The 15684-nt window shown below is 43.2% G+C and overlaps 1 protein-coding gene across 2 annotated transcripts in view; it reads left to right on the top strand.

The window, feature by feature from the left end:
* The first annotated feature begins 1771 nt into the window (after positions 1-1771).
* Positions 1772-15684, top strand: part of LOC140465886 (progranulin-like) — a 106521-nt gene continuing 92608 nt past the window's right edge. The window contains exon 1 of one of the 2 annotated variants that reach the window (XM_072561783.1): positions 1772-1966. Coding sequence is in view for 1 of the 2 variants with exons in the window: in XM_072561782.1 (XP_072417883.1) it covers positions 2027-2035 (9 nt within the window). In the remaining variant the exon portion in view is untranslated. Of the gene's footprint in view, positions 2036-15684 lie in introns of both variants that reach the window. The other variant, XM_072561782.1, reaches the window with a different exon arrangement.

Raw genomic sequence — 15684 nt, 5'->3', positions numbered from 1 at the left:
TGTTAGAGACAAAAGAACTGCAAATACTGGAATCCAAGGTAGACCAGTAGGAGGCTGGAAGAACACAGCAAGCCTGGCAGAATCTGGAGGTGGAGAAGTCAATGTTTCGGGTGTAACCCTTCTTCAGCACTGGGGTGGGTGTAAGGGGAGCTGCAGATGAAGGGAGTGGTGGAGGTATAGTGGTGAAGTGGGGATAGGTGAAGACAGATAGGGGGTACAACCATACCCTCTACCTGTCTTCACCCATCCCCACTTCACCATCCTGCCTCCACCAACTTTATGTGCAGTTCTGAGGAACGGTTACACCCAAAACGTTGATTTCTCCACCTCCTGATGCTGCCAGGCTTGCTGTGTTCTTCCAGCCTCCTGCTTGTCTACTACTCACCTAACATGTCTAGGTCTTTCTGCAGCCTCCTTGCTTCCTCAACACTACCTGACTCTCCATCTATCATTGTATCATCTGCAAACTTCGCCAGAATGTCTATAGACAATAGACAATAGGTGCAGGAGTAGGCCATTCTGCCCTCAGTTCCTTCATCTACATCATTAATGTATCATGTGAATAGTTGTGGTCCTAACATGGACCCTGCAGAACTCCACTAGTCATTGGCTGCCATCCTGAAAAAGACTCCTTCCTTCCGGCATAGAATCCATACAGTGTAGACAGAGGCCATTTCAGCCCCTCCAGTCTGCACTACCCCTCCCTGCTATAGGAAGGATGCTGTAAAACTTGAAAGGGTTCAGAAAAGATTAGATCAGATTCCCTACAGTGTGGAAACAGGTCCTTTGGCCCAACCAGTCCACACCAACCCTCTGAAGACTAACCCACTCATACCTCAGACCCATTTCCCTCTGCCTAATGCCCCTAACACTATGGGTAATTTAACATGGCCAATTCACCTAACTTGCATATCTTTGGACTGTGGGAGGAAACCGGAGCAAACCCAGGAGAATGAGTAAACACCACACAGACAGTCGCCCGAGGCTGAAATCAAACCTGGGACCCTGGTGCTGTGAGGCAGTGGTGCTAACCATTGAGCCACCGTGCCATCCACCACTGAGCCACTGTGCTGCCCATTACAAGAATATTGCCAAGATTGGAGGGTTTGAACTATGCAGAGATGCTGAATAGGCTGGGGTTATTTTCCCTGGAGGTTGAGGGGTAGCATCGTGAATTGGCAAGGTCTTTTCCTCAGGTTGGGGAGTCCCAAAATAGGGTTTTAGGGTGAGATGGGAAATATTTAAAAGGGACCTAAGGGGCATGGTCGACTTGGACTGAAAGGTCTGTTTCCATGCTATGCTCTGTGACTCTATCTGCAGCTCTTTGTTTCATGAAAATCTAACCAACTGTTTTCTTCTTAACTGCCAGGTGTTTTATTCAAATATCTTTTGGCTGACCTCCCACCTTTCTGGTGTGGGTGTGTGAACACTGAGTTAATTGCAATGCTGATTGAGGGCACAGAAGTCCTCCTATTTGGCACCACAAAGTAGATGCTTGCCAAGGGCAGTAACTAGCTTTGGGTAAGGGACCTGGATCCCACAAGACTTGCCCATCCCCCCCCTACAACAGGTAAGACCCTCGCAACCCCACCCCCCTGTCAAACGCCCGCCCCTGATTCAGGCTCCACCTATACCCGGGCTCAGTCCACGCCCCCTGCCCAACTCCGACCCCGCCTTCCACGCTGTCGCCACGCCCCTGGCCGCAGGAACCCGCCCACCGGCCATCCGCCCGCCCCCCCCCCGATTACGGGACCCAGCCCCTTGCCCGAAATCTGACCGCACCCCCTCGCAAGGTCCCACGCGCCCGACAGCGACGTGGCCCCGCCCTCCGATCCCTAGCCCCGCCCCTCTGCGAGACCGGGCTTTTACGCCGACGCCAGCTACGGACCATGTGACACGTGATTGGCCCAATCGGGAGAGAGGGCGGGTCCCGGGAGAACCCGGCGGAGCTGCGGCGGATGAGGAGGTGAGCGCGAGGGTGAGGGGTGAAGTGAGATAGAGTTGGAGGGGACAGTATTTTATATGGATGAGTGAGGTGAGTGTGCTTATCCAGCCCCACCCCGGACAGTAAACTACCTGTTCAGAGATGTTATGGCACACCTCAGGATCAGCTGGTACTTGATCCCAGGCCTCCTGGCCCAGAGGTAGTGACACTACCACTTCACCGCAGCGCCCCATGGGAGGTGGTGCTGGCAAAGGGGGCTGGGGGTTTGTCGGAGACAGACGGTCTGGGTAACAGCAGCGACCTCGGGAGTGGTGATAGAGATGAGTGATTTATTCTCCATCCAGAAATTGTGGAACTGTTTACTGTAGAGATTGGGTTTGGAAATAATTTCAGTGACTGAGATGTTCACGGATTACGGGGAAGACCGGAATGTTCCGAGAAATAGTCATACTGGACTCTCTTAATTCATGCTTCTCTCTCTGCAGATGCTACAAACTTGTTATGTTTCTCCTGCATTTTTGTGTTTAAGAATTCTGTCACTTATGGTCACATTATCCTAGATGATCTCTCACAGCTAGAGTATTAATTATCCTCTTCTCGTTGCACGAAACCAAAACTGGCATAACATTTTCCCATATTGGCCCATCAATGAGCTGCTCGAAAACAACACATTGCACATGTGTCAGGAGCTCATCCAACAATGTGCTATTGCAAGATAGATCTCCAGCCACATCAGGAAATGTATGTGGCACAAGGAGATAATAGGAAAAAGTGGAAGAAAATGCAGTTCCTTTTTAAGTAGTCTCGCTGCTGTAACAAAATAAGGCAGCCTTCAAGGCCCTTTTACTGGTTGCAGAGCAAGTCAGAAAATGGAAATTGTTTCTGATTCATGGAACTGATCCCTTGCATTAGGTAATCTGTTGGCAAAGCTGTCTTGATTCTAATTCCAATATTGCACAAGGAAATAGACTCAATATCAGGAAATCTATTGTTCATTTTTAATGGCTGTATTTCCTGAAACATTTGTGCTCCAAAATGACTGTTTTAGGCATGCCAGGTTTATAAAATGCAGTTTATTTCCCTGAGATAAGACTTGTCCTTTCCCATGTGTTTGTGCAGTGGAACTGCATATCTTCAGACTTTAAGTGCGAGTGGACGTTCTTGGATAAGAAACAAGTACTCCAAAAGAACTTCCTCCCACTGAAGGGCAGCATGGTGGCTCAGTGGTTAGCACTGCTGCCTCAGAGCACCAGGGTCCCAGGTTTGATTCCAGCCTCAGGTGAGTGTCAGTGTGGAGTTTGCACATTCTGCATGGGCTTCCTCCGGGTGCTCCGGTTTCCTCTCACAGTCCAAAGATGTGCAGGTCATGTGAATTAGCCATGCTAAATTGCCCATAGTGTTAGGTGCATTAGTCAGAGGGAAATGGGTCGGTGTGGACTGGTTGGGCCGGAGGACCTATTTCCATACTGTAGGGAATCTAATCTATACTTTTCAACTCTGCACCTTTTGACACATTTTTACTAACTGTATCATTTTACATTCTGCTAATTATTTAAGGAAAGATTTAAGGCAAACTTGTGCAAAATTATTTTAGACTTGGTGAAGCACATCAATAATTTAAAAGCAGTGTTGGAGACCTGAAATAAAAACTTAAATGCTGAAGGTTCTCAGCAGGTTGAGCAGCATCTAAGGACAGAAAAACAGAAGTGTTTCAAACCAGTATGATTGTTTGGAACATCACATTTTGTCCAATGCTGAGATGTCTGAGTCAAGTTTTATGAATATGCCACGAAATGCCTTTTACTATTTTAAAGGCAAATTGTTGTGAGTTACTGTATTAAACAAGTAAAACAAAAATTGCATGGGAAACTCAGCAGGTCTGGCAGCATCTGTGAAGAGAGAACATAGAATAGTACAGCACAGTACAGCCCCTTCGGCCTCGATGTTGTGCCAACTTTTATTCTACTCTAACATCAGACTAATCTACATAACCCTTCATTGCACTGTCTTCCATGTGCCTATCCAAGAGTTGCTTAAATGTCCCTTATTGTATCTGACTCTACTATGAATGCCGGTAGTGCATTCCACGCACCTACCACTTTGACATCTCCCCTAAACCTTCCCCCAGTTACCTTAACATTATGAACCCTCACAATAGACATTTACACTAGATGAAAAAGTATCTGGCTATCCATTCTATTTATGCCCCTCAATATTTAGTACACTTCTCAACCTCCTTCGCTCCAGTGAGAAAAGTCCTAACTCCCTCAACATGAGTTCATAAGACATGCCTTGCAATCGGCAGCATCTTGGTAAACCACCTCTGCACCTTCTCTAAATCTTTCACATCTTTCCTATAATGAGGTGACAGAACTGAACATAATATTCCAAGTGTGGTCTAACCAGGACTCTATAGAGCTGCAGCATAAACTCAATCCCCCTGCTAATGAAAGCCAACACACCATACGCCATCTTAACAACCCTCTCAACTTGGGTGGCAACTTTGAGGGATCTATGGACATGGACCCCAAGGTCCCTCTGTTTGTCCACAGTGCCAAGAATCCTGCTTTTAACCCTGTGTTCTGTATTCAAATTTGACCTTCCAAAGTGAATGACTTTACACTTTTCCAGGTTGAACTCCGTCTGTCACTTCTCAGCCCAGCTCTGCATCCTTCAATGTCCTGTTGCAACCTACAATAGTCCTCCACACTATCCACAATTCCACCACCTTTGGTGTAATCAGCAAATCTTACTAACCCACCCTTCCACTTCCTCATCCAAGTCATTTATAAAAATCATGAAGTGCAGATGTCCCAGAGCCGATCCCTGCGGAACACCACTAATCACCGAGCTCTAGGCTGAATACTTTCTATTTACTACCACCCTCTATCTTTTATGTGTCAGTGAATTCTGTATCTAGACAGCCAAATTCCCCTGTAACTAGACAACCAAATTCCCCTCCTTACTTTCTGAATGAACCTACCATGGGGAACCTTATCAAATACCTTGCTAAAATCTATGTATACCACATCTACCCCTCAATCTTCATCAATGTGTTTTGTCACATCTTCAAAGAATTCAATAAGGTTTGAGAGAAGTGACCTACCCCTCTCAAAGCCATGCTGACTATCTCTAGTCAAACTAAGGAGTTACAATTACTTGGAAAACCAATCTCTCAGAATCCTCTCCAATACTTGGCCCACCACTGATGTAAGACTGACTGGTCTGTAATTCCCAGGATTATCCCTATTCCCTTGAACAGGGGAATGACATTTGCCACCCTCCAATCAACAGGCACTACTCCAGTGTACAGTGAAGATGCAAAGATCATTGCCAAAGGCGCAGCAGTCTCTTCCCTCACTTCCTGTAAAAACCTTGGGTATATCCAGTTTGGCCCAGGGATTTATACAGTATTTTTCAAAATTTTCAGCACATCCTCCTTCATAACATCAACTTGTTCTAGTATATCAGTCTGTTTTATGCTGTCCTCGGAAACATTAAGGTCCATATCTCCCATCTGTCTACCTGCTTAAATGTTTCTTAAGTCGTGAATACTGAAGCAAAGTATTCATTAAGGACCTCCCCTACTTCCTCTGACTCCAGAAGTAAGTTCCCTCCACCATCCCTGTTTGGTCCTACCTTCACTCTGGCCATCCTCTTGTTCCTTACATAAGTGTTGAAAGCCTTCAGGTTTTTCTTAATCCAACCCACTAAAGCTTCTTCATGCCCCTTCTAGCTCTCCTAAGTCCATTCTTCAGTTCGTTCCTGGTTACCTTGTAACCCTGTAAAACTCTGTCTGATCCTTACTTCCTTAAGCTTCAGTAAGCTTCTTTCTTGCTCTTGACTAGACGTTCCACATCACTTGTCACCCAAGGTTCTTTCAACCTACCTTCCCTTCCTTACCTCAGTGGGACGTACCTGTCCAGCACTATCAGCAAGTGCTTCCGAAACAGCCTCCACATTTCTGTTGTGCATTTCCCTGAGAATATCTGTTTCCAGTTCCTGCCTAATAGCATAATAATTCCCTTTCCCATCGCATCTGCTCCTATCCCTCTCCATGAGTATAGTAAAGGTCAGACAGTTGTGATCATTATCATGGAAATGCTCACTATCACCAAAAAGAGTTGACAATTAGTGTCCACACACTCCTCTTTAGAGTTTCTTCCCAGATGCTGGCAGACTTGCTAAATTTCTCCAGCAATTTCTATTTTTCTTTGTTTCTGATCTCCAGCATCCGCAGTTCTTTGTTTTATTAGAGCACTAAGTAGTTATCTTGATATTTGACTCATTGCTTGCTGAGGTTTAGGGTGAAATATAGGTCTTGTAAAATTTAAAAAAAAAGTAAAAGTTCTCTTGTGGAAACGGAGCTCAGATGGGGATGTTCAAATCAGAACTAATACTTTTGATTTCCAGCTCACAAGCAGATATCTTAATAATGGAAAACTCTGGCAATATCAATACTAATTATAGTCAGAGGTTTACAGCATGAACACGGGCCCTTTGGCACAACCTGTCTGTGCCACCCAGTTTTCACAATAAACTCTCCCCATTTGCCTGAATTTGGTCCATATCTCCCATCTGTGTCTACCTGCTTAAATGTTTCTTAAATGACAAAATTGTACTTCTACCATTACCTCTGGCAACTGTTCCAGACACTCATTGTGTGGAAAAAAGATTGCCCGTCCAGACACTTTTGTGTGTCTCCCCTCTCATCTTTATCTGACGCCTACTACTTTTAAACTCTTCTACATGGGGAAAAAGGGTTTGCTATCTACCTTATCCATGCTTTTCATAACTTTATAGACCTTGCTGGGGTGGGATGACCAAATGATTCACTTGACACTCAGGAGTTCACTTCCAGATCAAAGAATTTATTGAAATTACAGTGGTGGGAGGAAACCTTCTGAAAATCCAAGGAGATCTTTGCTGAACAAAGGAAAACGTACATCTTTTATATATTTGTTTCATTCTGCCTTTAACATATGCAAACCAATCATATTATTAATTAATTACATACATTTCCAATTAAGCTAAATCATATGACTTCATATAAATGGACAGGCTAAAGGTGGTCAACCCCTGATCCTCCATGGGCTCGTAATGTTTCCCAGACACTCTTATCTCCCTTCTTGGGGCTTTCACAATGGACGTTGTATTCAAATATATTCCTGGCCAGCCATTTGCAGTTGTGCTATGTTTTTAAACTGGACATCCGTATCTTTATCCTTGGGTGTCTTACAATGTATTCATTCAATCCACATTCCAATGTCTGCTCGTTTCTCCCTGTAATGATAACAGGGCTTCTGTTATTATTTGAGAATGGTTTGCTCTCATAATTTAATGTGAATCTTTTCCTTTAATGCTTTTAATGATTTTCTTTGTATATAGGTGAGTCTGTAACTACTTCAGAATCTATATCTATGATTATTTGATAGATCTTAACTAAAATCTACTATTGGTATTGTAACAGATTTGATTAAGTAATTAGAGATTTGCTAATTAAATGTATTGTGAAATGTTGTACGCATAAACAACTGCAGTTGCATATTCTGTCTCTGTTCTGTTACCTTCAGTCTACAGAGCTACTATTGTTCTACTTGTGAAGACTATATTAATCAAATATTTTCCCAAGCTTTCTAGTTACTGTCAGCCATTTTCTGCTGCTAATGCGATAGGTAGCTGTTGGCTATTTTGTGCTTCACAGCCCTCAGTCTCCCATGTTTCGGGGGAAACAAGTCCCAGTCTATCCAACCTCTCCTTATAACTCAAACCTTCCAGTCCAGGTAACATCCCAGTAAGTCTTACCTAGTTTAATAATATGCTTTCTGTAGTAGGACAAACGGAACTGCACACATTATTCCAAATGTGGCCTCACCAATGTCTTGTACAGCTGCAACAAGATGTCCAAACTCCTATGCTCAGTGCTGTGACTGATGAAAGCAAGCATGCCAAAGCTGTCTTAACCACCCCGTGAACCTGTATTCTTAGTTGCCTTTGTTCTGTAACACTCCTTGGGGCCCTACCATCGATAGTATAAGATCTGCCCTGGTTTGACCCACCAAAATGCAACGCCTTGCATTTATCTAAATTAAACTCCAGCTGCCCTTCCTCAGCCCATGGCCCAATTGATCAAGATCTTGCTCCATTCCAGATAGCCATCTTAATCATCCACTATATCACCAATCTTGGTGTCATCTGCAAGCTTACTAACCATACCTCCCAAATTCTCATCCAAATCATTTCTATAAATGATGAATAACAGTGGAACCTGCACCAAATCCTGTGGCACGTCATTGGTCACAAGCTTTCAGTCTGAAAAACAACCCTCTTCTACCATCAAGCCAATTATTTATCCAGTTGGGTATCTTTCCCTGGATCCTATAATATTTAATCTTACTGAATAACCTATCATGTGGAACCTTGTCAAATGCCTTGCTAAAGTCCATGTAGACACTGGTACCGCATTGCCTTCATCTTTCTTGATCACCCCTTCAAAAAATCGCAATCTAATTCGTGAGATACAATTTCCCATGACAAAGCCATGTCGACTGTTCTGAATAAGTCCTTGCCTCTCCAAATCTCCTTGCCAGTAGATCCTGTCTCTCTGAATCCTCTCTAACAACTTACTGACATTAGGCTCTCCGAAGTGTAGTTCCCAGGCATTTCCCTGCAGCCTTTCTTAAATACAGGTCATTTTGGTATAAAGCACGTTTCATCAATGTGAATGGGCCATAACGCAATTGACGAATTGTGGATGCTGTTTGGATAATGCAAACTTTCTACTGAGTCTGTATAGCAATTTTCTACGCGGTTTCCCAAAGCGTGATTTTCTATAGTGTAAGGTTTCAGAGGAACGCAACTGTCACGTTATACCAGAATGCACTGTAATGGCACAACATTAGTCACCCTCCAATCTTCGGGCACTTCATCTGAGGCTGCTGATGATGCAAGTATCTTTTCTAGTGGCCCTTCAATTTCCTTCCTAACCTCCCACAATATCCTGGGATACACTTCATCAGGTCCTGGAGATTTATCTACCTTAATGCATTTTAAGACTTTCAGCTCCATCTCTTCTGTAATGTGGACTCTCGTTAAGACATCACTATTTATTTCCCCAAGTTCCCTAGCATCCATGCCTTTCTTAACAGTAAATACTGACGAGAAGTATTCACTTAGGATCTCACCCATTTCTTGTCTCTGCACATATGACTTGTTGTTCTTTTCGGCCCTATTTTCTCCCTGGTTACTCTTTTACCCTTCATGTACTTGTAGAATATCTTTGGATTTTCCTTTATCTTGCCTGCCAAACCCACCTCGTGTCCCTTAGTAAATGAATATGTGGAATTATTTATTGCAGAGGTTTGGGTTATTAATTTATTAAAATATGAAAAGAATTTCAGCTATAATTTTATGGAATTTGGGGCAGTCTTGAAGGGGCATGTGGCCTACTTCTGGTTGTACGTCTTGTGGTCTGGGAGAAAGGGATTGAGGCAATGGGGGAGGGGTTAAGGCAGTGACTTGCATCCACCCCAAATAGGGTGGTAGTCAAGGTATAAACAACCTTCATACTTTGTTATAATTATGAGCTTACTTTTTTTTTGCTTTTAATTTCCTTATTTCAATTATTTGTTCAGGTTGAGGACAGAGAAATGTAGAAACTGAAACTAGGATCGTACGAACAAGTAGTAAGCGTAGACCTCTCAGACCTTTGCGCCAGCTCTGCCATTCAATAAGTCCCTTGTTAATCTCATTTTAACCACAGCCCTACATTAAAAACTTCAGTTCTGAAAAAGTGCCATATTGGTCATCTTGTTAACGCTGCTTCTGTCTCCACATATGCACCAGAATTGTTAAGTTTCTGCAGAATTGTGTCATGTTATGGTCACATTATCCTAAATGCTGTCTTGCAACACGATTGCTCAATGTTGCCAGTGACTCAGTGGTTAGCACTGCTGCCTCAGTGCAGCAAGGTGGCTCGATGGTTAGCTTTGCTGCCTCTCAGTGCCAGGATCCTGAGTTTGATTCCAGTCTTGGGTGACTGTCAGTGTGGAGTTTGCACATGCTCCCCCAGTCTGCCTGGGTTTCCTTTTGGGTGCTCCAGTTTCCTCCCACAATTCAAAGATGTGCAGGTTAGGTGAATTGGCCATGCTAATTTGCTCTTGTGTTCAGGGATGTGTAGGTTAGGTGCATTAGTCAGGGGTAACTGTAGAGTGGTTTGGTGGGTTACTCTTCAGAAAGTTGGTATGCCAAATGGCCTGTTTCCACACTGTAGGTATTCTGTGATTAGTAATTGTCACTTTCTTATTGCACAAAACCAAATCTGGGAAAACATGACTCCTCAATGTAACGGTGTAAACCACTACTTTGTACACATGTCAGGAGTTCATCCAACGCTACTATTGTAGGATAGATCTGTAACCTCATCAGGAAAGGTACGTGACATGAGGAGATAAGTGGAAAAATGATAAGAAAACCTTTTTAAGTAACCTAGCTTGTCCCAAAATGTGACAGCCTCAGGGCTCTTCTTTCTAATTGAAGGACAAGTCAACAAATGAAGCTTGTATCCTGTTTAGTGGAACTATAGTCTTGCATTGTGTAATCAGTTCACTCAATCCTGATTTTGATATTGAGCAAGGAAATAAATTCCAATAAAAGGAACCCCGTAGCTTATTTTTAATGGCTGTATATCATGAAATATTTGTGGTGTGTGGTGATCTTTTTAAGCATGTTTATGAAGTAAAATTGCTTTTCCTGAGGTAAGCTTTGACCTTTACCATGGGTCTGTTGCACTGAAACTGCAGATCTTCAGGCTTTAAGTCAGAATGTCCTTGGGAGGAAGCAATTCCATTTTTTTTTTGCTAGTGTTTATACTCCAAACTAATTTCCTCCAGCTCAAATTCCACCTTCTAACTTTCCATGTTTTGACGCATTTGATATTGTGCCATTTATTTGAGAAAGATTTCAGGCAAAGTTGTACAAAATTATTTTAGACTTGAGCGAAGTACAATGAACTTTACATTTAAAAGCAAAGTACTGCAGATGCTGGAGATCTGAAATAAGAATAAACTGCTGGAGCTTCACAGCAGGTCTGGCAGCATCTAAGGAAAGAGAAACCGGGAATATTTCAAGTCTAATATGATTGTTTGGAACTCTTTCCCCATCCAAATTTTGTACCATGCTGAAATGTCTCAGCCAAATTCTATCCGTACTCCTGTGAATGGAGTTTTGTTTTCCTGAGATAATCCTCTCCCAAGTGTCTTTTGCAGTGTAACTGCAGATCTTCAGGTTTCAGTTCAAGTCTTCCCAAAAAGGGAAGCATCAGCACCCGTGCGGTCAAGTCCCCTCAGCATCTTGCACGACTCAGTGAAATTATCCCTCACTATTCTCAATTCTAATGGATGCAGACCTAACCTGTCCAAATAAGATAACCCCCCCCCCCCCCACTGCTAACTAACAGTATCACTATTTTTCAAAACTTCTTCCTTAAAGTTGTTCGTGAGTGATCATTGAGAGAGAGTTTTAGAAAATCATATCTGGCTTGAAACATTAAGTCTGTTTCTCTCTAGACGTACTGTATATTTCTAATGGCTTCAGTTTTTATTTTAGACAGATGTTCTTGGGTTAGGTGTCTGTGGATGCAAATACCTGAAAGCTGTTGTACAGTGACAAAGGTGATCAAAAAGGCTTAAAGGCCTTATTTCTTGAAGGGAATGAAATTCTGAAATGAGGAAGTGTTTCTTCACTTATATTTGGTTTGGTTGTCAGTGTAATTTCGGCACCAGAAAATGCTGGAAATGACACAAAATCCCTTTGAGTCTTACAAAACAAGAAAGAGATGACAAATGCCTCAACTGAGAGTTCTCTAACTAAGGGTCTGCCCTGAAATATTGTTTTGTCTTATTAAATACTGGTGAACTTGCAGTTAAATTTCAGCATTTTCTGCTTGTTAGACTATGGAACATCTAGTTAGTTGCAATTTTAAATAAATGCTCATCTGTCATTGGTTTGAACCTGTGTGAAGTATAAGTTCAACTTATCCATAATAGATGAAGCTGTATGATAGATGTCTAAAACCCCATTTAAGGGGAATAAGATTTATCTCAAGATTTACTGTCTGTGGCTCCAAGAATTCTTCACGTACTTCTATGCTGTTTCTACTGTAGACAAACTAATGGGATTAACTTCAGTTGGCTGTAATCACTGAGTAACTAATTTTGTTCTGTGAATGATCAGTTTCTAGATACATGAATAGATATGCTGTGATCCACTCTATTGATTCTGTTACTGCTGGAAAAAATGTATCTGTTACATTGGGTTACAAATGAAATTGAAGTCTGAGATTGTGTAAATCAGTTGATCTTGTATATAAAACATTTTCTGTCTCCTTTTTCCTTTAATGTACTTAGAGTACCTCTTTGGATTCACCCTAGTGTTCTCACCCATGTCCCCTGTTCGGCCTCCTGATTTCGTTCGTCAGTAAACTCCTGTATTCCCCCTATATCTCCACGGATTTCCTTGATCCCAACTGCCTGTACCTACGCCCGGCCTCCTTTTTGCTGGTCAAAGCCTCAATATTGCTTGTCATCCAGGGTTCACTATTCCTGCCAACCTTGCCCTTCACCCTCACAGGAACATACAGGGCGACTGCTGTATCTCTGGAATCGGTTTCTGCGGTTTCACTTACTATGGCCCGAACATATTACATGGAAATTCCAGAACCAGGGATCAGTGGCTGCTGGGGCGATAGGGTTCACTACCATCTGCTGTAGGTCTTGGAATGTATCCCTCACGGACTTGGGATGGGGGGTAGCTACTGTGTAGACCTTGAACTCTAGCTATCTCACTTTTAGAGGCCTCCTACTTGCCAGACGTCCTTTTGCCTGCAAAAAATTATTCCAATCAACTCCTGCAAGCTCCTTAAATCAAACTTTGCCCCAATTTAGAACTTGGACCTGTGGGCCAGTTTTTTCCCCCTCCATATCTACTTTAAAATTAATAGAAGTATGGTCACTGGTCCCAAAGTGCTCCCCATTGTCACCTCCGGCGTCTGCCCTGCTCTGTTTCCAAGAGTAGGTCGAGTTTTGCCCCTTCCTGAGTAGAACCCTCTATATACTGCTTGAGGAAACTTTCATGAACTCACTTAACAAATTCCATTCCATCTACACTCTTAATGCTATGGCGGTCTGAGTCCATGTTAGGAAAATTAAAATCCCCTGCTATGACAACCCTATTGCTCCTGCATGTCTCCCCAGTCTCCCTGCATATTTGTTTCTCTAATTCCCGTTGACTATTTGGGGGCCTATAGTCCAACCCTAATAACAGAATCAACCACTTCTTATTTCTTAGCTCCAGCGACAAAGCATCACTGGATGGTCCTTCATTAATTTTATCTCTGATTACTGCTGTGATACTCACCTTAATCAAAAATGCAATTCCCCCTCCCCTCTTTCTACCATCTCTGTCCTGCCTAAAGCACCTGTAACCTGACACATTAGGCTGCCAGACCTGTCCCTCCTTTACCCATGTTTCTGTAAAGGCTATAATATCCCAGTCCCGTGTACCTATCCATGCCATGAGTTCATTGGCCTTACCTGTCAGCCCTTTTTTTTCCCTCAGAATCATAGAATCCCTACAGCGTGGAAACTGGGCCGAAGTCCACACCGACCCTCCGAAGAGTAACCCACCCAGCCCCATTCCCCTACCCTATTACTCTACATTTATCCCTGACTAATGCACCTAACCTACACATCCCTGAACACTATGGACAATTTTGCATGGCCATTTCACCTAACCTGCACATCTTTGGATTGTGGGAGGAAACTGGAACACCCAGGGGAAGCTCACGCGAACACGGGGAGAATACGCAAACTGCACACAAACAGGAATCGAACCAGGGTCCCTGGTGCTGTGAGGCAACAGTGCTAACCACTGAGCCACCATGCTACAATTTAATCCAACAGACATTCCTTGCTCCCTGTCGTGTTCCAGCCTGACCTGCCTCTTCAACTTACTATTTCTGAACGCTGTATCTCCTTTGAGCCTCACACTTGCCTCACTGCTGTTGAGGATTCCACCACCCCCCCCCCCTAATCTGGTTTAACCCCTCCCTTGCGGCACTAGCAAACCTGGCTGCCAAGATATTGGTCCCCCTTCAGTTCAGGTGCAACCTGTCCCTCTTGAACAGGCCACCTGTACACCAGAAAAGATCCCAATGATCTAAAAATCTGAATCCCTGTCCCAAAGCCATATTCTTTAGCCACGCATTCATCTGTCATATCCTCCTGTTTTTACCCTCACTAGCATGTGGGAGTAATCCATAGATTATCACCAACGAGGTCATGGTTTTAACCCTTTCTCCGAGCTCCCTCTAATCCCTCTGCAGGACCTCATCCCTATTTCTACTTATATCATTTGTATCACCGTGCACAATGACTTCTGGCTCCTCCTCCTCCTCCTTGAGAACATTCTGCAGCTGTTCTGAGACCTCCTGGTACCTGGGAGGCAACACACCATCCTGGATAAAATATATTTCTCCTTTGTGTTTACCATGGAGAAAGGCATGAAAACTTGGGAACTTGGGGAAGTTAGTGGTGCTATCTTGGGGACAATCCATATCGTAATAGGCAAGGTGTTGGATGAATTAGAATGTATGAAGATGGATACATTCTCTCGTCTTGACCAGATATATCCACGGACACTGCAAGAGGCTAAAGAAGAAATTGTCAGGGCCCTGGCTGATATTTTTGAATCATTGTTAGCCATGGTGAGACTGGAAGGCAATGACTGTTGTGCCATTATTCAAGGACTGCAAAGAAAACCCTGGGAACTATAGATCAGTAAACCTAACATCTGTGGTGGGTAATTTATTGAAAAGATTCTGAGAATTTTTTCAATGTTGTATTTGGGAAGACGGGTTTGATTAGGAGTTGTCAACATGGCTTTGTGAGTAGGAGATCATGCTTCACAAATTTGTTAGAGTTCTTTGAAGTGACTAGGAAGGTTGACGAGGATAAGGCTGTAGATGTAGTCTATATGGATTTCAGTAAGGCCTTTAAGATTCCAAGTGGTAGGTTCTGGAAGGTTAGATTGTATGAAATCCAGGAGGAGCTGGCAAATTGGATACAAAGTTGGCTTGATGATAGGAAGCAGAGGATAATAATGGAAGGATGCTTGGCAGACTGGAAGCCTGTGATGAGTGGACTGCATTAGGAGTCAGTGTTGGACCCATTACTGTTTGTTATCTATATCAATGATTTGGACGAGAATGTACAAGGCATGGTTAGTAAGTTTGGTGATGACACTAAAATAGGTGGTATTGTGGATACTGAGGAAGGTTATCAGAAATTGTAGCAGGACCTTGATCAACGCAGTAAGTGGGCTGAGAAATGGCAAATGGAGTTTAATATTGATAAATGTGAGGTCTTGCATTTTGAAAAATCAAATCAAGGTAGGAGTGTCATGGTGAAAATGGGAGGGCCTGAAGGAGTACAGTGGAGCAGAGAGATCTTGGAGTTCAGGTTCACAGTTCTCTGAAAGTGGAGTCACAGGTTGACAGGACATTGAAGAAGGCTTTTGGCACACTGGCTTTAATCAGTATTGATTGTAGAAGTTGGGAAGTTACGTTGTAGTTATACAGGACGTTGGTGAGGTTGCACTTGGAGCGTTGTGTTCAGTTTTGGTCACCTTGATTTAGGAAGGATGTTATTAAGGGGAAAGAATAAAAGGGAACCCGGGCAATT

This window comes from Chiloscyllium punctatum, chromosome 42 (genome assembly GCF_047496795.1).
Source record: "Chiloscyllium punctatum isolate Juve2018m chromosome 42, sChiPun1.3, whole genome shotgun sequence".
Classification (NCBI taxonomy): domain Eukaryota; kingdom Metazoa; phylum Chordata; class Chondrichthyes; order Orectolobiformes; family Hemiscylliidae; genus Chiloscyllium; species Chiloscyllium punctatum.
This window is presented reverse-complemented; position numbering and strand designations above follow the sequence as displayed.